Source organism: Rousettus aegyptiacus, unplaced genomic scaffold, assembly GCF_014176215.1.
Source record: "Rousettus aegyptiacus isolate mRouAeg1 unplaced genomic scaffold, mRouAeg1.p scaffold_m13_p_3, whole genome shotgun sequence".
NCBI classification, from domain to species: Eukaryota; Metazoa; Chordata; class Mammalia; order Chiroptera; family Pteropodidae; genus Rousettus; species Rousettus aegyptiacus.
Window position 1 is genome coordinate 70793672 of NW_023416306.1, and position 21564 is coordinate 70815235.

Genomic DNA, 21564 nt, shown 5'->3' on the forward strand with positions numbered 1-21564 from the left:
CTTCAAGTAATGGTGTTGCATAAACTGGATTTTCTCATGTGGAAGAATGAAGTTGGACTCCTGCCTTATATCACATACAAAAATTAACTCAAGATGGTACAAAGACTTAAATGTGAGACCAGAAACTATAAAGTTACTAGAAAAAAAGAAAGGGGAAAAGCTACCATGACGTTGGATTTGGCACTTAAAGCACAGGCAACAAAAGCAAAAATAGACAAATGGGACTACATCAAACTCAAAAACTTCTGTGCATCAAAGGACACAATAAGTAGAATGAAAAAGCTACTATGGAATGGGAAAAATATTTGCAAACCATTTGTCTGTTACACGAATTAATTTAAGGGGTTAAATATCCGGAATATATAAAGAACTCTTGTAAAAAAACTACAACTCAACAAAAATAAAAATAAAAAATCCAATTGAAACATAGGCAAAGCACATTTCTCCAAAAAAGATATACAAATGGCCAACAAGCTGTACTGGAGAAAGACCTCTTAGTTTTCCCGCCTGTGTATCTCCTTTACTCTCACACAGAGCACCTCGCTTCTGACACTTGTTGTTTTCCCTATACCAACCATTCTCTAATACATGTTGGATGTCCTTATTGGAAAAATTCCCTGGGGCCAAGAGACCAAAGAAAGAAGCTGACAACTCCAGCATTACATCAAGAGTTTATTAAGGGAACTTATATACCAGGTGGATCTTGAGCAGGGGCAAGACAATATGGATATCTTCTGTGCCACATGGCAGGTGGTAAGGGGTTATACAGGACAGGGAAGGGTGGATTGGAGTACCGACTTAGGCATAATTTACCCCAGATAAGGGGAAACAATTTACATACTTGACCAGTGCAGGGTGAGGGGCCTGTTACAGGAATCAGCATGCCTGCGGCACAGGGGAGAGATAGGACAATTCCTGAGCAGGTTTACAAGAAGCAATCTCTGTCCTGTTCTGGCCTGGATCTAGCTGGATCTAGCATGAGTATCTGGCAGCTGTGAGGCAGGGTGAGGCAGAGGTCAATCCATGAAACAGTTTCTCTTCCACAGTCCTACATTTATATCAATTTTAACACTACATGGAGATATCATCAGATCCCACTGGTTAAAGGCTCAGTCCCACAAGACCACCATCCCTCCTCAGATACTAATCTCAAATCCAGGTTGTTACCTGTACTTTTGACCAACTAACTATAAATCAGAGGTTCCTACATCCCCCTGGTGCTCACAATTTAGGAAAACTGTTTACTTACTGCTTACCAGTTTATTATATGATAAAGGAGATAGATGAATATCCAGATGGAAGAAATCTGTGGGGCAGGGTATGTGGGATGAGACATGGAGGTTTCACGCCCTGAGTCTAACACTTCCCATCACCTCCGTGTATTCACCAACCTGGAAACTCCCCAAACCCCATACCGTACACCTTACATAGGCATGAACAATTATCAGCTCCATTTCTAGCCCCTCTCTCCTTTAGAGAATACGGGTGGGGCTGAAAATTCCTTTCTGGTGATCAGCTCCCATCCAGGTCCCATCCAGGACCCCACACAGAGTTGCCTCATTAGAACAAGATACGCCTAGACCCACAAAATTCCAAGGGATTTAGTATATTTTGTCAGGAACTGGCGTCAAAGACTAAATATTCAAACAAGATATTCCTAGTGTTCTTATCACTTAGGAGATCACAAGGGTTTTAGGTGCTCTGAGCCAGGAACTTCGGGCAGGGACCAATATATATGTTTTCTATTATTTCACATAAGCACCTGAAAAAAATGTTTAACATCACTAATTATTAGGGAGATGCAGATAAAAACCACAATAAGGTAACACCTCCTACCTGTTTGGATGACTACTATCAAAAAAAAAAAAAAGTCAAAATAACAAGCATTGGCGAGGATGTGGAGAAATGGGAATCCTTGTGCACTGTTGCTAGGAATGTAAAATAGTGCAGCTGCAATGGAAAACAGTATAGAGGTTTCTTAAAAAATTAAAAATGGAACTACCAGATGATCCAGCAGTCCCATTTTTAGGTATATACATCCAAAAGAATTGAAAATAGGATCACAAAGAAATGGTCACACACCCCTGTTCACTACAGCATTTTTCACAATAGCCAAGGGGTGGAAGCAACTTAAATGCCCATGAATAGATGAATTAATAAGGAAAATATGATATGTGCATAATACACTGGAAGGTTGTTCACCCTTAAAGATAAAATGTAATCCCTGTCATATGCTATAACATGGATAAACCTTGAAGACATTATACTAAGTGAAATAAGCCAGTCACAAAAAGACAATTACTGTATGATTCCACTTATGAGGCATCTGAAGTAGTAAAACTTGTAGAAACAGAAGGAAAATGGTGGCTGCCACTCTAGGGGGAGGAGGGAAAGGAGAGTTGCTCTTCAATGTGTATGGCATTTCATAGTTTTTCAAGATGAAAAAGTTTGAGAGATCTGTTGCAAAACAAATGTGTATATTGTTGACACTAATGTACTGTACACATAAAATGGTTATGATGGTAAATTTTATGCTATGATGGTAAATTTTATGCTATGCTTGTTTTGATCACAAAAAAAAACTTTATGGTCTTAAAAAACTCAGGTTCACATCTATTTCTATTTGCATGCTAATCTTAATATTGTTTGAGTAGGTATTCCTTCCTGGAATATATTAGGATCCTGGAGATTAAGAATCTAGATTTCAGAGAATATTTAGCTGTCTCTTAAGCAAATAAGTACATCTGAAAATATAAGGGTTTCATTTAGGAATGCAACAGAACATTTGAAATTATAATTATTTTGCTTATACATATTAATTCAATTTAAACAAAACAAAATATACTTACAAGTTATAAATTTTATCAGAATTTTGATTGTTTTGTGATTTTTTTTTAAATGGGAAGATTACATTTCTGTTTTCAGGCAAAGTTTTTCAATTGTAACTATCTAGATAATGTAAAATATAAAGCTGCTCCATAGTTATAAACTAAATGTCACTTTGTTGTAAAATAGATAATACATAAATTCAGCATTGACAATAAAGTTCCTAGAAGTTTAATGATTTTTCCTAAAACCTTTCATTAAAAAAAAAATCAAAACTTCAACTTTAAAAGCATAAAGGCTACCCCCAAATTATTAGAGTTTTTTTTCTTATATAGTATCAAAGTACTATATATGCAAATTTCTCTTAAAATTCTTGGGCTTAACTGCTTTGTGTAGGGCTAAATGTACCTGCTGTGAAAATCTGTCGTGTCAAAAAAATTGAGTGAAGGTAGTATGTCCCTTTGCTGAATAACACTGTGTGGCTGGACTAGTAGAGGGCTCTCAGTGAACATCCCACTTTTCTCTCAGATTGCCACAAAGTTGTGCTGCTTCCAGCTCTCCTGGATCCCCCCAGTATTTCTTCTGTGGTGTCACTGCTTTCCCAAGGAAGCAAAGCTTTGAAGGGAATTGAGCCTGGAAAACCTCAAATAAACCTCAAATAAAACATCTCTGTTTTTTTCCTGCCATCCTTCCTTTTGAAAAATAATTAAAATATTAAATCTTGAAAGCCATATTATGTAAAATACACAGTTTTGAAAGTTACTTATCTGAGCCCTTTAATTATTTTTCCATAGGATTTCCTTGAAGCTACACTGATATAATAATTAGAAATTGGGGCCTTTTTAAAAAGAATACTGTAGGTCAATTACTTAATTACTTGTATATATGCTCCTATATGTGAATTGATTCAAGATACATTGATTATATTTGTTCAAAGTTTTGTTTTACCTCATCACAAGCCGAGTGACCCTGTGCAAGTTTATTCTTGGCACCGTCTCTCCCATCTGTAAAATGAGGGCAATAAAACCTATATCATAAGAATAAGTGAAAAATAACTGTGATAATATGTGTAAAGTGCCCAGACTAGGATGTACTCAGTAAATGAGAATTTTCTTTTCCTCTAGCCTTGTCTGTACTTCCTCCATTTATTTATTCATTTGTTTATTAAGCAGACATTTTACTAAGCGCCTGTTGAGTCTTAGGCACTGTGATGGGTACGCTGTGTTTCTGACCACAGGTGCTCTCATTCTCTTTAAGCAGCTGAGAAAATCAGAGTTGGATATTAGGATCAAAACTCTTGGAAATAAAGGCCTTAAAAGCAGAAGGAAAGGCACAGCTTCCTTGCTTTTATCTTTCTGGTAGTTGGAGGCCTTTGTCTCTTATCAGAGGCTATAGATTAGAAACTGATGGACCTATTTCCTCTAAGTCCATGCTGTCTGTTCTAGTAACCACTAACCACATGTCAGCAGATAGTGAACATTTCCCTCATAACACAAAGTTGTACTGGGCAGCTTTGTTCTAGGTTGTGTGAGTAGGATCATTAGCAGATCAATAGTTTTGAGATAAAGGTAGAAGAGAAATAAGAAGAACTCCTTCAGATTATTCTGCTGTATTTGTGTGACCTGAAGCAAGTCTTAGTTGGAGCCATATGACAAGGTATCAACAGAGTCGCTGTTTTCTCCTTATTCTCAATCCAGAGATCTTTTAAAATAATGTGGTTGGTAGAGTAGAAGGAATGGCAGATAATCTTTACATTAAAAGGTAAACCCTATTTCTGTGAATTTTCCTTTGTGAAGATTTTAGGATCCGAGAGAACTTTTTATTATTCTTTAAGTCTTTTACAGACTGAGGAAGTATAATAATATTTATTATTTCATGAATCTTTGAAAGACTATTTAGCTACACTATCTTTTCTGGTAGGTCTTTTTCATTTTTTTTAAAGTTGCAATGTAATTTGGTATTCATGATCTCTACACTTAATTAGGTCAAGATAATTCTTAATTCTATACAAAATACTTGATTAATTCTGTAGTCTTTTCATGTATCTGTACCAGTCAAAATTCTTTTTGGCCACCTCATTCCACCCCACCCTTTAAAAAGTAAAATATAACTTGTATATAGTAAAACAGAGTTATTTTTTACAGTTTGAATTTTAACAAGTAAACTACTCTTCCCTATGGGCCCTTTTCCCGTGTACCCCAAGCAACCACTGTTGATTTCTATCAGTATGGAGTAATTTTACTTGTTCTTGAATTTTATGTATCAAGAATCATGCAGCATGTTCTCTTTTGTGTCCGTCTTATTTTGCTCAGCATAGTGTGTTAGAGATGCATCCATTTTATTTTGTATATCAACACTTCATTCTTTTTTTTTTTTTTTTTTGATTAGTAGTGTTCCATGGTATGAATATACTACAATCTGTTTATCCATTCTCCTGTTGGTGGAAATTTGTGTTTCTAGTTTCTTGCTATTCTAAAGCTGCTGAAAATATTCATGTACAAGTCTTATTGTAGACATGAGTTTTATTTTCTCTTGGATATATATACGTACATCCTTAGGAGTTGGATGGCTGGCTCATAGGAAAAATGCCAGTTTGTAAGAAACTGCTGAACTTTTCCAGTGTCTTAATGCCATTTTACATTCTCCTTAGCAACATTTGAGAGTTCTAATTGCTGTACATCGCCAGCACTTGGTGTTGTCATTCTGATTTTAGTCATTCTATTCTGTTGGCCAAGAAGTGGTATTTCATTGAGGTTTTAATTTGCATTTCCTTGACTTGAATGCCTTTTTCATGACCTTATAAGCCATTCCTATAACTCGCTTCATAAAATGTCTTCAAATCTTTTGCCCTGGTTCCCATTTTAAAAATTTAATATGTACCCCTAATCTTTCTTACACCATTTTCTTAAAGACCACAAGTCAAATTGGTAAGATAATTTTTAAAAATCTCCATGACAGGTTTCGCTATAGAAAAAAATTACTTATCTATATGACTAGTGGCCTAGAATTGTGATATGTCCTAAATATTTTTAGGAGGGCCTTTAAATACCATTGGAGATAAAGAATGAGTATTGTAAATAAGAATTTACTTCCGATAAGGCAATTATATATTAAAAAGACTCATTAAATTGAGTCTTTTTTTTCATTCACTGCCAAGAAATTTGAAATGAGACAGACCATTTACTTATCTCTGCCCCTCCCATGAAATGCATATTTAGAGTTGATAAATTAGAATTTATCAAAGTCCTTGGCTTAGGGTCCTAGAAAAATGGCTGCTGAAGTTGACTGTTTTACTTCCCTGTGACTTCTCTTTTTGGCACATGTGCCTGATTTGAATGACTGATTCAAATGATTTAGGCCATGTTAATGCCAGATCTCATCTCTTTGTATCACACTGATGGACACTGCCCTGAGCCAATTTGGTCTTGCACAGCTCTTAGGACTCTGATAGATAACAGTAATTTCAGGAAAACTCCAGGTAGATGGGGTTAAGCTACTCCTTCACATCTTTGCTACCAGGTTATGATGAAAGCTAATCTTAGATAAAAAAAAAATTTATTACAGTAATTATTAAATCTTCTTAGCAAGCATGCACAAAACATGATATACTCTGTCGTGTAGGCTTAGCTCTTGCAATTTTAGGTACCCCAGATTTCTTTGGATGCACATGCAGGGGCGCCATAAGAATATGAGACCTAAGGAGGCATTGGGCAGTTGAGGTTTATATGCCTTTCTAGACAAAGAAGAGGGAAGTAGGGGTCTGGGATTTCAAAGTGGGGGAGAGAGTAGGCAATTTTCAGGTAGGTGGAAAGAAGAGCAAACATGTGATAAGTGAATTCTTACTGGAGCACTCAGAAACAATGGGACACAAAGGGGAGTCCAACAAACAGTCTTTGCTAGATTTCTTGCTGTCATGTTTAGTTGCTACCTTTAAGTGGGTTTTTCTATCTGAATTCCTTTAAGCAGGTAAGGGGGGAGGTTCAAAGGTTCTGAGTCTTTTGTTTCTTACCAACCAACTTAAAAGCACTCTTCCAAAGGGCATATTTTAGGGTGGCAAAGTGTCTGTTGCCTTGAATTACCATGAATGGAGGTTGTCCCAGTTTATATTCCTACCCACAGGCAGAGTGCCTGTTTCCCCACAACCTGACTAACAGTGCCTTTCAAACTCTGATTTTTGCCAATCTGAAGGAAAACTAGGACCTTGTAGTTTAAATTTGCGTTTTTGTTATTTTGCAGTCACATAAAATTGAAGTGGAGCATCTTTGTTAGATGAATTTAAAATATTTTCCAATTTACCTCTTGACTTTGTGTTGCCATGAAGACTCTTAAAAAATGGGTATCAATTCAGCAGTAGAGTCTCTTAGGGCGTTTAGATTTTGTTTCATTTAAAAAGGCCTCCAGTTGGACAACATTAAAAAGAATTTATGGGGTTTTTTTACATTGGAAGTCTGATTTGTCTGGAATTTTAGAATTTATCAGGCATGCTGTTTACTTTTGTGGCAAAATTGTATATGATATATAATGTGTACAGTATATTGGGATTATACAGTATAATTCTTGGGAAAGAGTTGTTACTGTATTGCTTGTCCGTTTAAGGGAGAGTCTTTGCAAATTTTTCACATATTATTAAAATAACACTTTTCTATAGGAAACCTGGAAAACTAAAGGAGGGAATGAAAATCACCCCTGATCCCTGTACCATATTGTATATAACAAAATCGGGACCAAATTCATACTGTATCTTAATTCTTTTTCATATGAGTCGAACATAGTTTTAGAAAATCTTTTAAATGGTTGCTTAGTATGGTGTCAGAAATTTTGTCTTTTAACCGTTCTAATACTTATCTGAGAAATCGAAGGACTTTAAAGGAATTAATGACTACAGTTTTAAGCTGAATTTACCTTTAAATCCTCAACCATTTTGAAAACGTCTGTTGTATATTAGACGCCAACACTCGCACTCTCCGACACTCGCCAGCCCGCCGGGGTCTCCGGGTCGGGTGCCTGGCAGGCGCCGGGCTGCCCCTGCAGTACTGCGCCTCGCCGCGCGGCGCGGCTACAGCCTGGCGGCAGCACCCCCTGGTGGAGACGGGCAGGGCAGCTGGGGGAGGCGCCCCGAGTCTGTGTCGCCGGGTCATATTCACCACGTACCCCTTCCCTTCCGAGAAGTCCTTTCACTGGCTCTCAGAGCCACTTTCTCGAACCAGACCCGCGGTCGCCTCTGTGGCGCTCTGCTGCAGGTCCTGACTGTGAGTGCAGACTTTCGGCGCTGGAGGGCCTGGCGCCACAGACGACCGCCCGGCGTCCCCCGCGTCCCCAAGGCGGGGCGAAGCCGAGCCTGGGTGGCAGGGGGTAGCTTCCGCGCCCCATGCCCTCGCCACCCCGTTTGGGGCCAGTTGAGAAGTTTTGGACTTCCGCGTTTGACTCGCCCGGGTTTACCGAGCGTTGTCACCGTGCCTACTGTTTGGGCAATGGCCCTTTAAACTTTGTTTTTTAAACTTTGGGGGTGTGGTCGTGGTGCCTCCTCCCAGCAGCTGGTTGTTCCCTGACTGTCCAGTCGTTCCCTCCGCTCAGCCTTTCAGATGCTTTGGAGTCATGAGTCGGGAGGGCGCAGGGACCTGCCTGATGGCCGAGGTAATCAAAGGTGAGTGCGAAGGGTACAGGGCTGGCTTGTCTCGGGCGCCGCGAGGGACACACCGTATTTAATGGGCATCATATGGTGCCTGGGCTTCGAGGAGGCCCCGATTGCTGGCCAGGAGGTGCCTTTAAACTTTGGAGCCAGGGCCGATGCTGTCTCATGGGCGTTGGTGGCCTCCCGTGTCTCCTAGTCCCCAGGCGTGGTCTTGCTTTGGGGCGAACATGAATAAGACCTATGCAGTGGGGAGCCCCTAGCTGGTAGGTGAGTTGCGCTTCTCCACCCAAGGGAGCAAAATCGTGGTCACTGTGCAAAGGGACCAAGGGTCATTAGTGGTTGGAAAAGAATAAGCTCGTCACCCTTTTGAGTGTTTGTGGTTGCGTTTATGAGGAATTAAATACAGCAATTGTGTGAGCTGAATTGCTGACAGTTGCTTAAATTTCCATTTGGGGAAAGGATGCCAGTTAGCGTCCTTTATTTCTTAAGGCTGAACTTGGTTTTGCCAAGAGCGGAGTGTTTCACTAGCAGGACTAGTATTGCTGCTACTAGGGATTGTGGATGGCTTCGCTTCACAAGGATTTTTAGGCAACTTCTTTTGGAGGCGGGATGGGGGAGGAAGGGTGGAACCCCTCTGAGCATTATTAATACCGATTACCATTCTTGCTAAATATCACAGCAGCCTAACTGCATTTATGCAACACAAGTTCATTTCACATTCATCATGGAGAAACCTCTTATTGCTTCTGTTGCAGTGGTAATTTGTTTAATTGTAAAAGTCACTATAAAAGTGATAGTGATCCCTAAGAATAGTTGGATAAACCCGTTTTGTTGTTTGTGTTCTATAGCTGTAAACGTTAATTTTGAAGCAATTGTGAAAGTGTTCTTTTTCTACTTAAAATACAGTTTCTTATTGAAATGACTCTTTAGGATGCCTTGAAAAGCAGTGATACATAGCCAAAGTCATCTAGGTTGAAGGCTAGCTATCAAGTGCATGCTGCCATTTACTCAGATTTCTTAGTCCAGAGAAACTAAAGCTTTGTGATGAGAGGTTCCTCCAGAAATCTAGCCATATTGCTACGTAAAAGGTCACTTATCTTTATTGAAACTTATGATTAAAGGCAATTTCTCTTTTTAAAAAAATTGCTTATTTATTATCAAAATAGCCAGAACATTTTCAAAGTCTCTGTTGGCACTCTTACCATCAGAAACATGCATAGAAAAAAATAAAAATCTGACTTCATCTGAAAAGAGTTGCATCATGATATATGAAATGTTTTTTGATAATCTGAAGGAAGGAACATTGCAATTTTTCCATTTCAGATCGCCTTTGTTTTGCCATTCTCTACAGCAGACCAAAGAGTTCATCAAATGTACATTATTTCAGCATAGATAATGAACTTGAATATGAGAAGTAAGTATTGCTTTTTAAAGATTGTTAATAACTTTTTTTAAAAGAATCTAAAGGTATGTTTATAAATAGGATAGCCTTGGAAAAGTATAGATCTGTTGATTGATCATTGCAAGATTTTTTTCTTTAACCCGTAGTAATAAAATAGATCCTTAGAGAAAAAATAAAAATGAAAACAACTTTCTAAATTTAACAATTTACATTTGAAATTTTAATAGTTTACAGTACAATGAGATATAAACTAATGTATAAAGACATATTTTTACCGGTGGAAAAAATGTGTGGAAAAACAGCTTTTTTATTCAGAAGGTGTTTCCATATGTTATTCGAGGTTGTATTCAGGTGTTGAACCACTTGTTTTGTTATATTGTTTAATAGGCGTTGCTTACCGGGATATCTCTTCCACTAATTAAGGCAGTACCTTTAAGTTCTGTGACTGATAACAAAATGGTGTATGCTTTCTTGTCTTAATTTGATGTCGTAGCTCCAAAAAGGCATTTATATTCAGAGTATCTAGAATATTATATACACGTTTTTGTTTTTCATTTTTCAAGCTTCTACGCAGATTTTGGACCCCTCAATCTGGCAATGGTTTACAGATATTGTTGCAAGATAAATAAGAAATTAAAGGTAAAGTCACTTTTACTTAAGAATTGACTTAATTATCGTTAGTCTGATCTTGGGGTTGGGGGAGTAAGGAAAGCATATCTCTATTTTTAAAAAGAAAATGTCATGTTTTTCATTGCGGTGGTGTTTGGGACATACCCATGGTTGCTTTAAGAAGGCATAGTGTATAAGTTATTTTTCCAGAGTTTTTATGCAGCGGTTTAAGTTTGGGTCATTTGGTTCTGGTTTGAATTGGTGATATTCAAATACTCGAAAAGCCGTAATAGAAATTGGTTAGTAAAGCGAACCTATTATTGCTGACCTAACGCAACTAAATTTAACAAGAGAAACTTCCCATGCTGTAGTCTTTGTTCTTTCTGCCTTCACTTTGATAGAGAGGGTATGCTAGCGAACTAATGAAGAAAAGTTAGTTAATCTTACTTTCTCTCATTCAATTTTGAATCTCCCATGATGTTGTACTACTAGTGACTCCACCTTGACAGTTAACACATATGATTAAGGAGTAGGGTAAGCAAGGGCAAACAATGTATGGTTAAGGCTGTGTCATTGAGAATTACAAAAGTGTGTATTCATTAGTTTGAACTTAGACACCCCCTCATCCAAACTTTAATTATTGGTCATGCACAATAAAGAAATGTTTATGCGTTGCTGGCAATTCCAAATAAGTCACTATAGATTCTCACATGGAAAGTACTATATTTGAAGATAGGTCCTTTTTAAAAACTTTATTCAATCAATTACTTACCAGGCTACTACACAGAATAAATAAAATGTATTTTTATTTAAAAATTAAATTATATTAAAAAGTTATGGGTAAGGCAGATTTTTTTCCCTGAGAATAAAACGTAAAATTTCACATCATAAACATTAGAAGCACCTGTCAGATGAGCTAATGGAAGTTGTAGCATTGCTTTTTATTTCCGTATTACATGTGTATTCACTACAGATTTATATAGAGATGGAGACTCTTCTTTCTGGACTTTTTTTCTCTCTTGAATAGGAATATAAGCATTTATAGTCTTATCTATTTATGCCGCCCCTCCCTTTTTCCAGTTGTCAGTGGCAGGTCTTTTGTTTTACATAGGGCCAGGACGCTGAAAATAATTTTCTCTCCCCCTACTTGTTTCTCCTGTGCTTTAATTTTGAAAGAATGTTTTTCTGTACTCAGCCAGCTATGGACTTTGGGTTAACTAAGAATATATTGGTCCTTTTTTTTTTTTTTTTTTTTGAACAGTTTGTCATAATTTACTAGCACAACTTGTAGAGTGTTGATCACTCAACATGATAACCATTACTGCCTATTCAATTAGTAGTGATAAAAGTGTGTGGAGAGTTTGAATTAAAGTATCTTGTGCTCGCGTTGCTCTACAGCTGATTTGGTTTATTTTAGTTTTTAAAAATCAACTTGGATCTCTTATTCCATGTAAATAACTAAAGGAAGATATGTACATATTCTCCCTGACTCATAGAAACCAAGGAATGAGAGCTTATTGAACTGAATAAGCTCTGTTCTGAACCCAAAGCCGAACCCATCTCTCTACTCACACTATTGAAGTATGGGAGAGGAAGTGCTAACTAAGCATGTGTTCCTCTGATATTTAAATCTGTTATTCTTTTCATTTTGACTTCTTATTGAAGTATAATATATGCACAGGAACATGTACAGATCATGAGTATACAGGTGAATGAGTTTTCACAAACAGCGTACATGGGTCATGATCTTTATTTTCAGATCGAAAACACATTAGCAGCGCCACAGGAGAGCCTGCTTTGCTTACACTATCTCTGCGCCACCCTCACCGCCCCACCCCCCCCCCGCCCTGATTTCTGACAGAAAGAATTATTTTTGCATGTATCTGTAGACTCTTTTAGTTTAAAGGTCTTGAGAATTGATTTTTTTCTTTTAAATCAAGCAGTAGGAACATGAAAGAAAAGTGCCCCCCTCTCTAACTTCTTATGTGTATTTTTCAGAAGTAATCTGTACTTTAAGAATATATCTCTTCATATCTTCTTTCTACTTCTTTCATTGTTCATTCCTTCTAATCTAAGAATGTCTTACGGGAAGAGACATGGTACTTTGGGGTATCAAAGTTAATATTTTTAAAGGTCTTGCTAATATGAATACATTGTGAGATTTGGAATTTATCTTCATCACAAAATAAAGTTTTAGGAAACTTGAAATTTAAAAGAAAATACTAACAGCTGTGTGTCTTCATGCAGTCCATTTCAATGATAAGGAAGAAAATTGTTCATTATACTGGCTCTGATCAGAGAAAACAAGCAAATGCTGCTTTCCTTGTTGGATGTTATATGGTAAGTATTTAAGTGGTTTCCTAATGTATTAGTGACGATGCATTCAACAGTGATACTTTAAATTTGCTGTTGGAAATTTGAAATTACCTTTTCTAAATAATGTCTTGATTTCTTTCGAAAGAGAATGTGTTTTGCTTTTTAAAAACTGACCAACTGGGGAAAGCTGTGTATATGTGGCAGGGAGGGATGTATATGGAAGATCTTTGTACCTTCTACTCATTTTGCTGTGAGCATAAAACTGCTCTAAAAATGTCCGGAAAAAAAAATTTCACTAGTGTGAAATTCTTTGTGTGTTATATCATTTAAGATTAGTAAATAATGCCCCCAAAGCTGTGTTGTTAGTAACTCGTGATCCACTTAGTGAAGTTGTGAGAGTGGAGTCTGGACCAATAATTGATTTAAAAAAAAAAATCAAAAGTGTACCACCTGAAGTAAGAGTGTTTTATAATTTGAATACAAACAATTTTTTCCTAACTGAGGTGTGATTCTAAGATCGTTTTCATTCTCACCAAGACATCTAGCAGGAAGACGTGGTGTGTCATTATTTTAGGAAAACGAGTAACATGCTGTGTAGATTCCATATGACATTGAGTGATTGGTCTGTTTGGATCACTGGAAGTATGCTTTGGAATAGCTGGTGTTTGTACAAGAGTTACGAATCTCATTTAGTTGTAACTATCATGGAAGATATTTGGGTTTTTTTTTTTAGAGTCAGATAATATCTAGTGCCTAGTGCATTCATCTGCAGGAGTTACCTAAGGAACAGTTTTTTCCCAAGTAAGCTCCTCCAGAGAGCACTGTCCCTCATCTTTTTGGTCATATGGAAGCTAGAGCTCCATTCAGTGGAGAAGAATAGAGAGTGGATTGTTTCTTCCATTCCTATCCACTATAGTCGAAATAGTTACTCTCCTAGATTTAAAAAAAAAAAAAAAAAAAAGATTGTTCTTGTTCCTGAGATAAATTCTTTCTTCCCTCAGCTTGCTACTTGCTTCTGTCATGCTTTCTCCCTTAAGATCTTTTCTGATATATAGCTTGATAATCTGGAATTTGCAATGATTAGACCAAAAGTTGGTGTTACTAGTTACAATTTCACCTCAACATTTAATATATATTTTTTCCATTTCTAAGGCATATAGCAATTGTTAAAGCTTTTTTGGTTTTGTTTTCCTATTTGTGCTCACAAAAGTAGTTGAGAAGTGTTTCTGAGATAACTTTTATTCATACTGAATGTATGAAACATAGGTTGTAGGTTATATCTATTAAAATTTGATTTCTTAAGCATACCTAGTTGTGGTGTTTTTGTTTTTTCCATCCTTCCTGCTGTTTATTGTGCTTAGCAGCAGAACCCTTACAGGGGAAAAAGAGCCTAAGCAAAGGCTCAAGAAAGAGAGTATGAAGAGGTGGCTATTTTAACTAGGACATTTGGTCGCACTACTTGGCCTATCTTTGGGGAGAGGAACCCCATGATTACAGAAAATCATGAAAGCTTTACAGAAAAAACGGACTCAGCCAGAGTTCTTGGGGTTTATAACATATTAAAGGGAACCCTGGAGAAATAGTCCTTAGTATGACAGATAGTAAAAATCTTTATGCAGCCCAGGAGAGAATCTGGCTGGCTGCAGCAGTTCCATGTAGGAGAATGTGCTCCTGAGCGGAACATGCAAAGTTCTGCCCAGGCTGTTTGTTTTGTTTTTTTGTTTTGTGTTTTTTTTTTTTTTAAATGCCTGTAGCACCAGGTCTTCCTAAGTGGTGGTCTCCTATCCAAGTACTAACCAGGCTCAACCCTGCTTAGCTTCCGAGATCAGATGAGATAGGGCATGTTCACGGTGGCACAGCCGTAGACCAAGCTGCTTTTTGGCCAGTACTTAGTCTCTGGTCATATGAGATGTCCCCAAGATGGTGGGTCTTGAGGAATCAGACCTGGTCACCACAGTGTGAAGGACCCCTCAGAGGGCGGCTGTGGGCATGGTGGGAACCAAGGATTGTCTTAAAAGCAAAAATAAAACACTTGATAATTTTATAACTAAGAAATCTCTCTTTTTAAATCTTGTTGCTATTGTTTACTCCTGGTTAAAAAACAGTGGTGCTTTGGCATATTTATTGAAAATTTGTTGGCATATTCTCAGTTTGGTTTCGGCCTTTTCACTTTGTTTATGGTTGTATTTTGGCATTATTGAAGAATAAAAATTCAGCTGATTAAATTTAAAGATCTAATTAGATTTACTCAACAATTCATGAATCATCTTTATACCCAGATGATATTCATATTTGGGGAAATATGAATAGTAATAGTAAATAGAAAGGTGCTCCCATGAGCAGTACAAAATGGAAGGTTTTTATGGGTAGCAAGATGGTGGGACAAGGAAGTTAGAAGAGTGGATTATTTCAGGCACTGTCACCCTCCCTTAGAGGAAGGCAGTGAGTTTTGTGAGGCAGATTATCTTACTAGTGTTGAGCAAGAAATTCCAGACTGATTGGCTTAAAATTCCATTCCTGGGATGGCTGCAACTACAGTTAGGTTAAGTATTAAATCTTGATGGGGCTTAGCAAAGGTGACTCCATTTGGGACCTGTTGTTCCTGTTTAACAACAGGCACAAGTTAATTTTTTTTATTTAATATATTTTAAGTTTAGAAATTCTTTCAAGATTTTACAGTTCTCAGGTTAGCACTGATTCGATTGGTTAGGAAAGTGCCAGGTAAACAATTTGGATATCCACTTGAGTTCATTCCTCTGTTTAGCTAGAAGCCAGCTAGACAGGTAGGTGACAGCTCTTGGCTGTAGCAAAAGTCTATGCAGCTGTGACTGGATGGCTAAAGTAAGAGCATGGAGCTGTCATGATGCTAGGTAGGGAAACAGGAGAAAAACTTCTAAGAAAAGGAAATTTATTAGTAGTAGCAAAAGAGTATCAAAATGTAGTATGGATACCACAAAAGATGAAACATCAGAGTAAGTGAGGGCTTGATCTGGTTGAAGTCTATTGAATACTCTGATTAAAGACTTGTAAAGATGAGTGAGAAGGCCGTAAAAAGTGATCTTCAGCCTTGATAACCTTTTCTGGAATTGTTCAGGAATTTTGGAGTTAATAAGGCTTTTTAGCTACTTAATTGGGGGCTGGTGTGGTAATGTTAAAACAAAGACAAAAAATCTGGAGGAAGAATTGTTGGGAAGGAAGTATTCCAAATGAATTGACTCTTTATTTCTGTCCTTTTAAACTCTGGGTCTCTGAAAGGAACCATGCTCCCTTCATCTATGTGTACTCAGAAGGACCCAATATGATGAGCTATGGAGAAGGTGTGAGAATAAAGCGCTAGTACTTCTTTTTTTTTTTTTTTTAAATGGAAGAGGTTAGGCTTTACAAACAGATGGTCAGACACCATATGGGTATGAGAAGAGCAGTGTGACTGTTAGGTTGTCTTCATTGTATTTCCAAGTATTGTACTTTATGTGGCCTGGTAAATGGATTTGTCAGCTATTCCAAATGATACAATCTTTGATAAAAAAAATTAGCATGAAACTAAAAATCTTTTGTACCAATCACTGTAAAAGAGTTGAAGAACATAAGATAACCAAATTTTTCTTTCACAAAAAGTTGAGTGAACCGTATCATTTTGAGAAATTGTAAGCTTGCCGCCCTGCTGCAATAAGTCAGTGGCTGTTAACCTAGCTAGATTTTGAGGTGGTAGTACTTAGCCTATCATTTCAAATATGAAATTTTGACTGGAAAAGTAAGTTATTTTCAAAACAAATTTATGATTAAGAGAATATTTCAGAAATAAAAGTTTGAAACTTTGTTTTGTTATTTTGTTGTAAAAAAAATGATATACAAAACCCATATGTGTGTACTCAGAAATTTAGGAAAGTTTCCTTAAAAAATGCTTTCAAGTTTATAGAAGGAGGACATGTGCTAACGTATGTGTAATATTGTATGTTTATGTTCACTAGCACACCTTTATCACCTGCTTTTTTCAGTCTGTGGTTTGTTCTTTCATTTAATACATATTTTATCATCTTTATACTTAGATGATATTCATATTTCCCCAACATGTTCAAACCAACATCTAAACCAGGATCATACATTGCATGTGGTGGTTGTGCCCTTAATTTTTCTCACAAATAGTCCTTTTGTGCTAACACTAGTTTATTAAAGAGACCAGACCTGTTATCTTGTAGAATGTTCGGCCTTTTGAATTTCCCTGCTTTCTTACATAGAATTGACATGTCCACGTGCTATTTTAAAACTTGGTTCTCCATTCTCTGGATTTCTTGTGAACTAGAAGTTATATCTATAGGCTTGTGCATTAGGTAGTATATGTTGCATCATATCAGAAAATGTATAAAACCTAAGTTACCATTAGTGATGCTTAAAATGACAACTGGATTAGGTACTAACCATCAACCCCTTCAGTGTATGGTTTTCTCCTTACGACTTAAAAGTATTTTGTGGTGTTATTTTGAAACCACATGTATTCATAAGTTTAGTTCTCCATCAGTCATGCATCTAGTGTTTTAAACGACAGTTGATAATACTTACCTGAATCAGTAATTTTATCAGCGTTTCGGTATAATGTTTTTAAATTATTTCATTCATCCTTCATTTATCTGCTGGCTTTCTTTTATGGGAATCGAGCTTTCCCATATCCAGGTGGGGCTCTTTGGTTACCTTGAAACCAGATTTCTATTGAAAAGACAAAATGAATGGTCATTTCCCTTTAATTACCAGTTTTCAAAGTAAAGTGTTATATTATTAACCACAAAACAAAATTTCATAACCTGCTTTAGAATGATCCAAATAAAGTATCAGTGGGTTTTGAACTCATTTGCTCAACATTTTAAAAATGTGTAGCACTTACCCATTGGTTTTTAACAACATCTGATAAGCAGTTGGGAAATTGGAAATTTACTAGCCAAATAGGCATCATTGCTAGATGAAATTTTTTAAAATGAGTGTAATTATTCCTGCATTTGCATTTACATAGCATGGTAAAGTATCTTTTTTAGCTATAGCATACATTAAAATCAAGAAATGAAATAGCTAAACTTACAACTAGGTTTTTAAATAAAAATTTTTTAAAAATGAAGCATATCAATCACATTAACTTACATTAATATTTAATGAACAGAAGGGTATTTTAGCATGATTATTACAATAAATAATAATTCATTATATACATAATTGTCACTTTACTTTTTTCTTTTAAGTTTTTTTTTAATATTTCTACTTTAAATGGAGGTAGTGTGCTGTTTTACTAGGTGGTGCAAACATTAATTTCTAGTTGCAAAACAATTCTTTGGAAGAGGCCATTATATAGTGGATGAAGTTTAGGGATTTAGGTTCACACTGAGCTGGCTTTTAAGTTCAATTTAAGTAGAATATCTGGCATAAATTGAGCATTCACTAAGTATCATTCTCTTTTTCTTTTTTCTGGTTCTACCTACCATTATTACACCTTACATCTGATTTTTATTTTAAAAAGCAAGAAAATTACCACTCTGTCTTACTGGTTATCAACAGTGATTCCATCTTATTGCCCCATCATTTGTATTTTCCTGTGGATAATAATAACAGTATTCAACTCTTTTGTAGGTTAAATCTACTTTTGAGGACTAGCCTGGGAAGTTAACGGTCGTTTCTAACATCTTTCTGTGGTTAAAGCATTCTCAGGAAAAAGTAAATGATACAAGCAAACTATTGTTAGCAAATTTGCTTTCCATTGTTTAGTAGATTACTTTGGTAGAGCTAATTATGGTAACATGTAGATTCTCTGTTCAAAGTGTTTATTATTTATTTTTATGCAATTTTTATAGCCTTTAAAATGGCTTGCCTTGTAAACATTTATATTGGAAATTATGATGCTAATTAAATTGTAGGAATATGTTAATTTAGTAGTCTGTCAGTAGAATTCTAAATTGCACTGAGTTTGAGATTGCTTCGATAGTTATAATTAGGACCCAGGAACTTAATTTGATATTTAATAACGAACTTTCGAACTTATGGTCCACTTTTTCTTAACGATTTAATTGTTTTGGACCCAGAGTAGTCTAATGCTGGGTTAAGGTCACGCTGGTGGATAAAAGGATCACTTGAGAAGTTAAGACAAAGGGAGCAGAGGGAAGCAGTGAGTAAAAATCCAGTTCAGCCAACAGCTGTCTAGATGAGGCTTCAGAGACTGGAGGACAGAACCAGGTGAGATTGCCAGTCTTTCTAAACACCCATTTGTGGGTAGACCCCTTCCTGAGTGGCAGGGCAAACAGCAACCCAGCAACTGTAAATAGGACCAGGCACCAGGTAGCATGAGATACACTGGAGTTGCAGAGAGGGGACGGCTCAGGCCCTGCCATATAAAAGACCCTGTGGTGGAGGCAGCTGGCTATAGAAATCATAGTTCATCACAACTTTATTTCTCTCTAGTGAGCCTGACTGGTATTTCAGCCACCAGTGATACCTGCTAGTTGGTATTAACTTTGGGAAAGAGTAAAGAGAAATGGCCTTCTGACTATTTATGGTATTTGATTGCAGATCTCTTAAGCTCTCTGGAATTTTGGATCCCATCCCTGTTCCAGTACTTGTTTTAGGTAGTATGGTTTCTTGTCTATAGAGAAGGCCTGAGGAGTAGGCCCTATTGTATCAATAACAAGCAGTGTAATAGTTTGTTTTTTGTCAATGTTTAAGAATTAGGAGGGTTCATTAGAAAAATCAAGATTTTAGCTTTGACTTAAATGCCCCTACCATTAACATAATATATCCATGTGCACTTTTACTCAGGGCAGTTCCCTCACAACTGTTAGCTGTTTGGCCTTGGTGGATATGTGTTTGCTGCTCCGGACATCCAGTTTCTCTTTATCCAAATTGGGGATCATTATACCAATCTACCACGCACACACACACACACAAAAGCAAATTGAAAAATTAAAACTCTAAGTAGAAGGTCATGTGATTTTTTTTTTTAAAAAAAAAAACAATCTAGGATTATTTTTTCTTACTAGTATTTGTACAAAAACTGTGAAAGTGATTTCTTCTATTTTATATAAAATCGTTTATTACATATATTCTTTCCTTGCTTACCTGTTTTATTCAGCAGTTGGATCTTTATGCTTATTTCCAACCTGCATTGATTTCGTGAGCATTCCATGTTAATCTGATGAGAGATTTAAAAAAGAAAAAAAAAGATCAATTGAATTCTTGGCATTGGAAAGACTATATCATCTGGCTGATGTAAAAACAGTTAAATACTGGAAACATTTTGACATTTCTCCAAGAAGAATATTTGAAAATAGTTTAATGGTTTATCAGGCGGCCACATTTGTTGTGGTATTTAAATACCCTTTGTTCTTGATTCAGATATGATAACTTGTGTAATGTTTTTGGTTTTTTAAACTTTACCAAAGTCTCTATAGGGAGATAAGCTTCACAATGTCTTTTACGATCTAGCCTCAGAAGTCATACTTTACTGTTTACTGTTTTGTCCTGTCGCTTACACAGGGGCACCCTATTCATCGCGGGAGGGGACACATGAGAGAAATACCAGGAGATGAGCATCACTAGGGCTGTCTTGGAAGCTGGCTACCACAGCTGTTTGATATTTTTCTTGTTCATTGTTTGTTGCTTCCTATTTTTGGACAGCAATGTGGAATTAGAGTGGCCAATCTATATACATAACTTCTCATGAAAATATACCAAAAGAATTTGAGAAGCTTCCTAGCTTCCAAATTGCCAGGAACACAGTGATGAATCATGAAATTACATTGATTTAGAGTTTATTGATTTGAGGATTTGCGTTAATAGAGGAGTCTTTTATAGGACTTCTTAAGTAACATTTAGAGTAATTTCATTTGGAGGGAGGCCTTTTGACTAGGAAGGAAGATGAATGAGTATAAAATTAAAAATTATAGGTCGTTAGCAAATATTTCTTTGATAGTTGTGTCCTAGTCCTTTGGGGCTGCTAAAACAGAATACCAGAGACTGGGAGACTTATAAATAACAAATTTATTTCTCACAGTTCTGGAGGCCGGGAGTCTGAAGTCAGAGTGACAGCATGATCCACTGAGGGCTTTAACCTGGTAGAAGAGCTGAGGGATCTCTCTGGAGCCTCTTTCATGAGGCACTAATCCCATTTATAAGGGTTCCACCCTATGACCAACCACCTCCCAAAGGCTTCATTTGCTAATAGCATCACCTTTTGGAACTTAAGATTTTAACATATGAATGAGAGAGACACAATCCTTGGGACCATAGCATTATGTAACTGGACATTTCAAATTTATAAATTTCCTTCAACTTATTTCATGACACTTAATATTATTTAATATACAGGCATTCCCAAACTGAATTTTGTATTGTTTTTGGCTATTCCTTTTTCTTCTTCTTTTTCATATAAATTTTTTTTTCTTCAGTTATATTTGTCTCAACTGGATTTAAAAAATACATTTTTTTAAAGTTCATCGCTAGAAATTTAGGTTTTGTTTCCCCATAAGAAAAAACCTTACATCGTTCTTGTGTTGTTTGCATTGAACTTAGGTTCCAAGGCTAACCCATAGTTATTTAATATATTAGAGACTTTTTGTTTTGAAAGTTAGAAGGAAATAATACCGTTGCAATTTTAGTAGTTAACAAAACCAAAGAAGTACAATCTTGAGCAGGAGGAATTATCATTAATCTGGTGTTTAAGGAAAAATTTATGTAATTTGAGAGTAGGTCTTATTTGAAATTTAGGGAAAATCTGAAAGAGGTCTCTGGATTTCATTTAACTAATTTA

The 21564-nt window shown here is 36.4% G+C and overlaps 1 protein-coding gene across 11 annotated transcripts in view; it reads left to right on the forward strand.

The window, feature by feature from the left end:
• The window catches only part of CDC14B (cell division cycle 14B), a 77944-nt gene that overhangs the window by 18732 nt on the left and 37648 nt on the right, over positions 1 to 21564 (forward strand). For 7 of the 11 annotated variants that reach the window (XR_001594469.2, XM_016125114.2, XM_016125115.2 and 4 more), the window contains exons 2-4: positions 9782 to 9872; positions 10424 to 10499; positions 12717 to 12809. Coding sequence is in view for 10 of the 11 variants with exons in the window: in XM_016125114.2 (XP_015980600.1) it covers positions 9782 to 9872; positions 10424 to 10499; positions 12717 to 12809 (260 nt within the window). In the remaining variant the exon portion in view is untranslated. Of the gene's footprint in view, positions 1 to 1956; positions 8471 to 9781; positions 9873 to 10423; positions 10500 to 12716; positions 12810 to 21564 lie in introns of those variants that run through there. The other 4 variants (XM_036238885.1, XM_016125108.2, XM_036238884.1 and 1 more) reach the window with 1 other exon arrangement.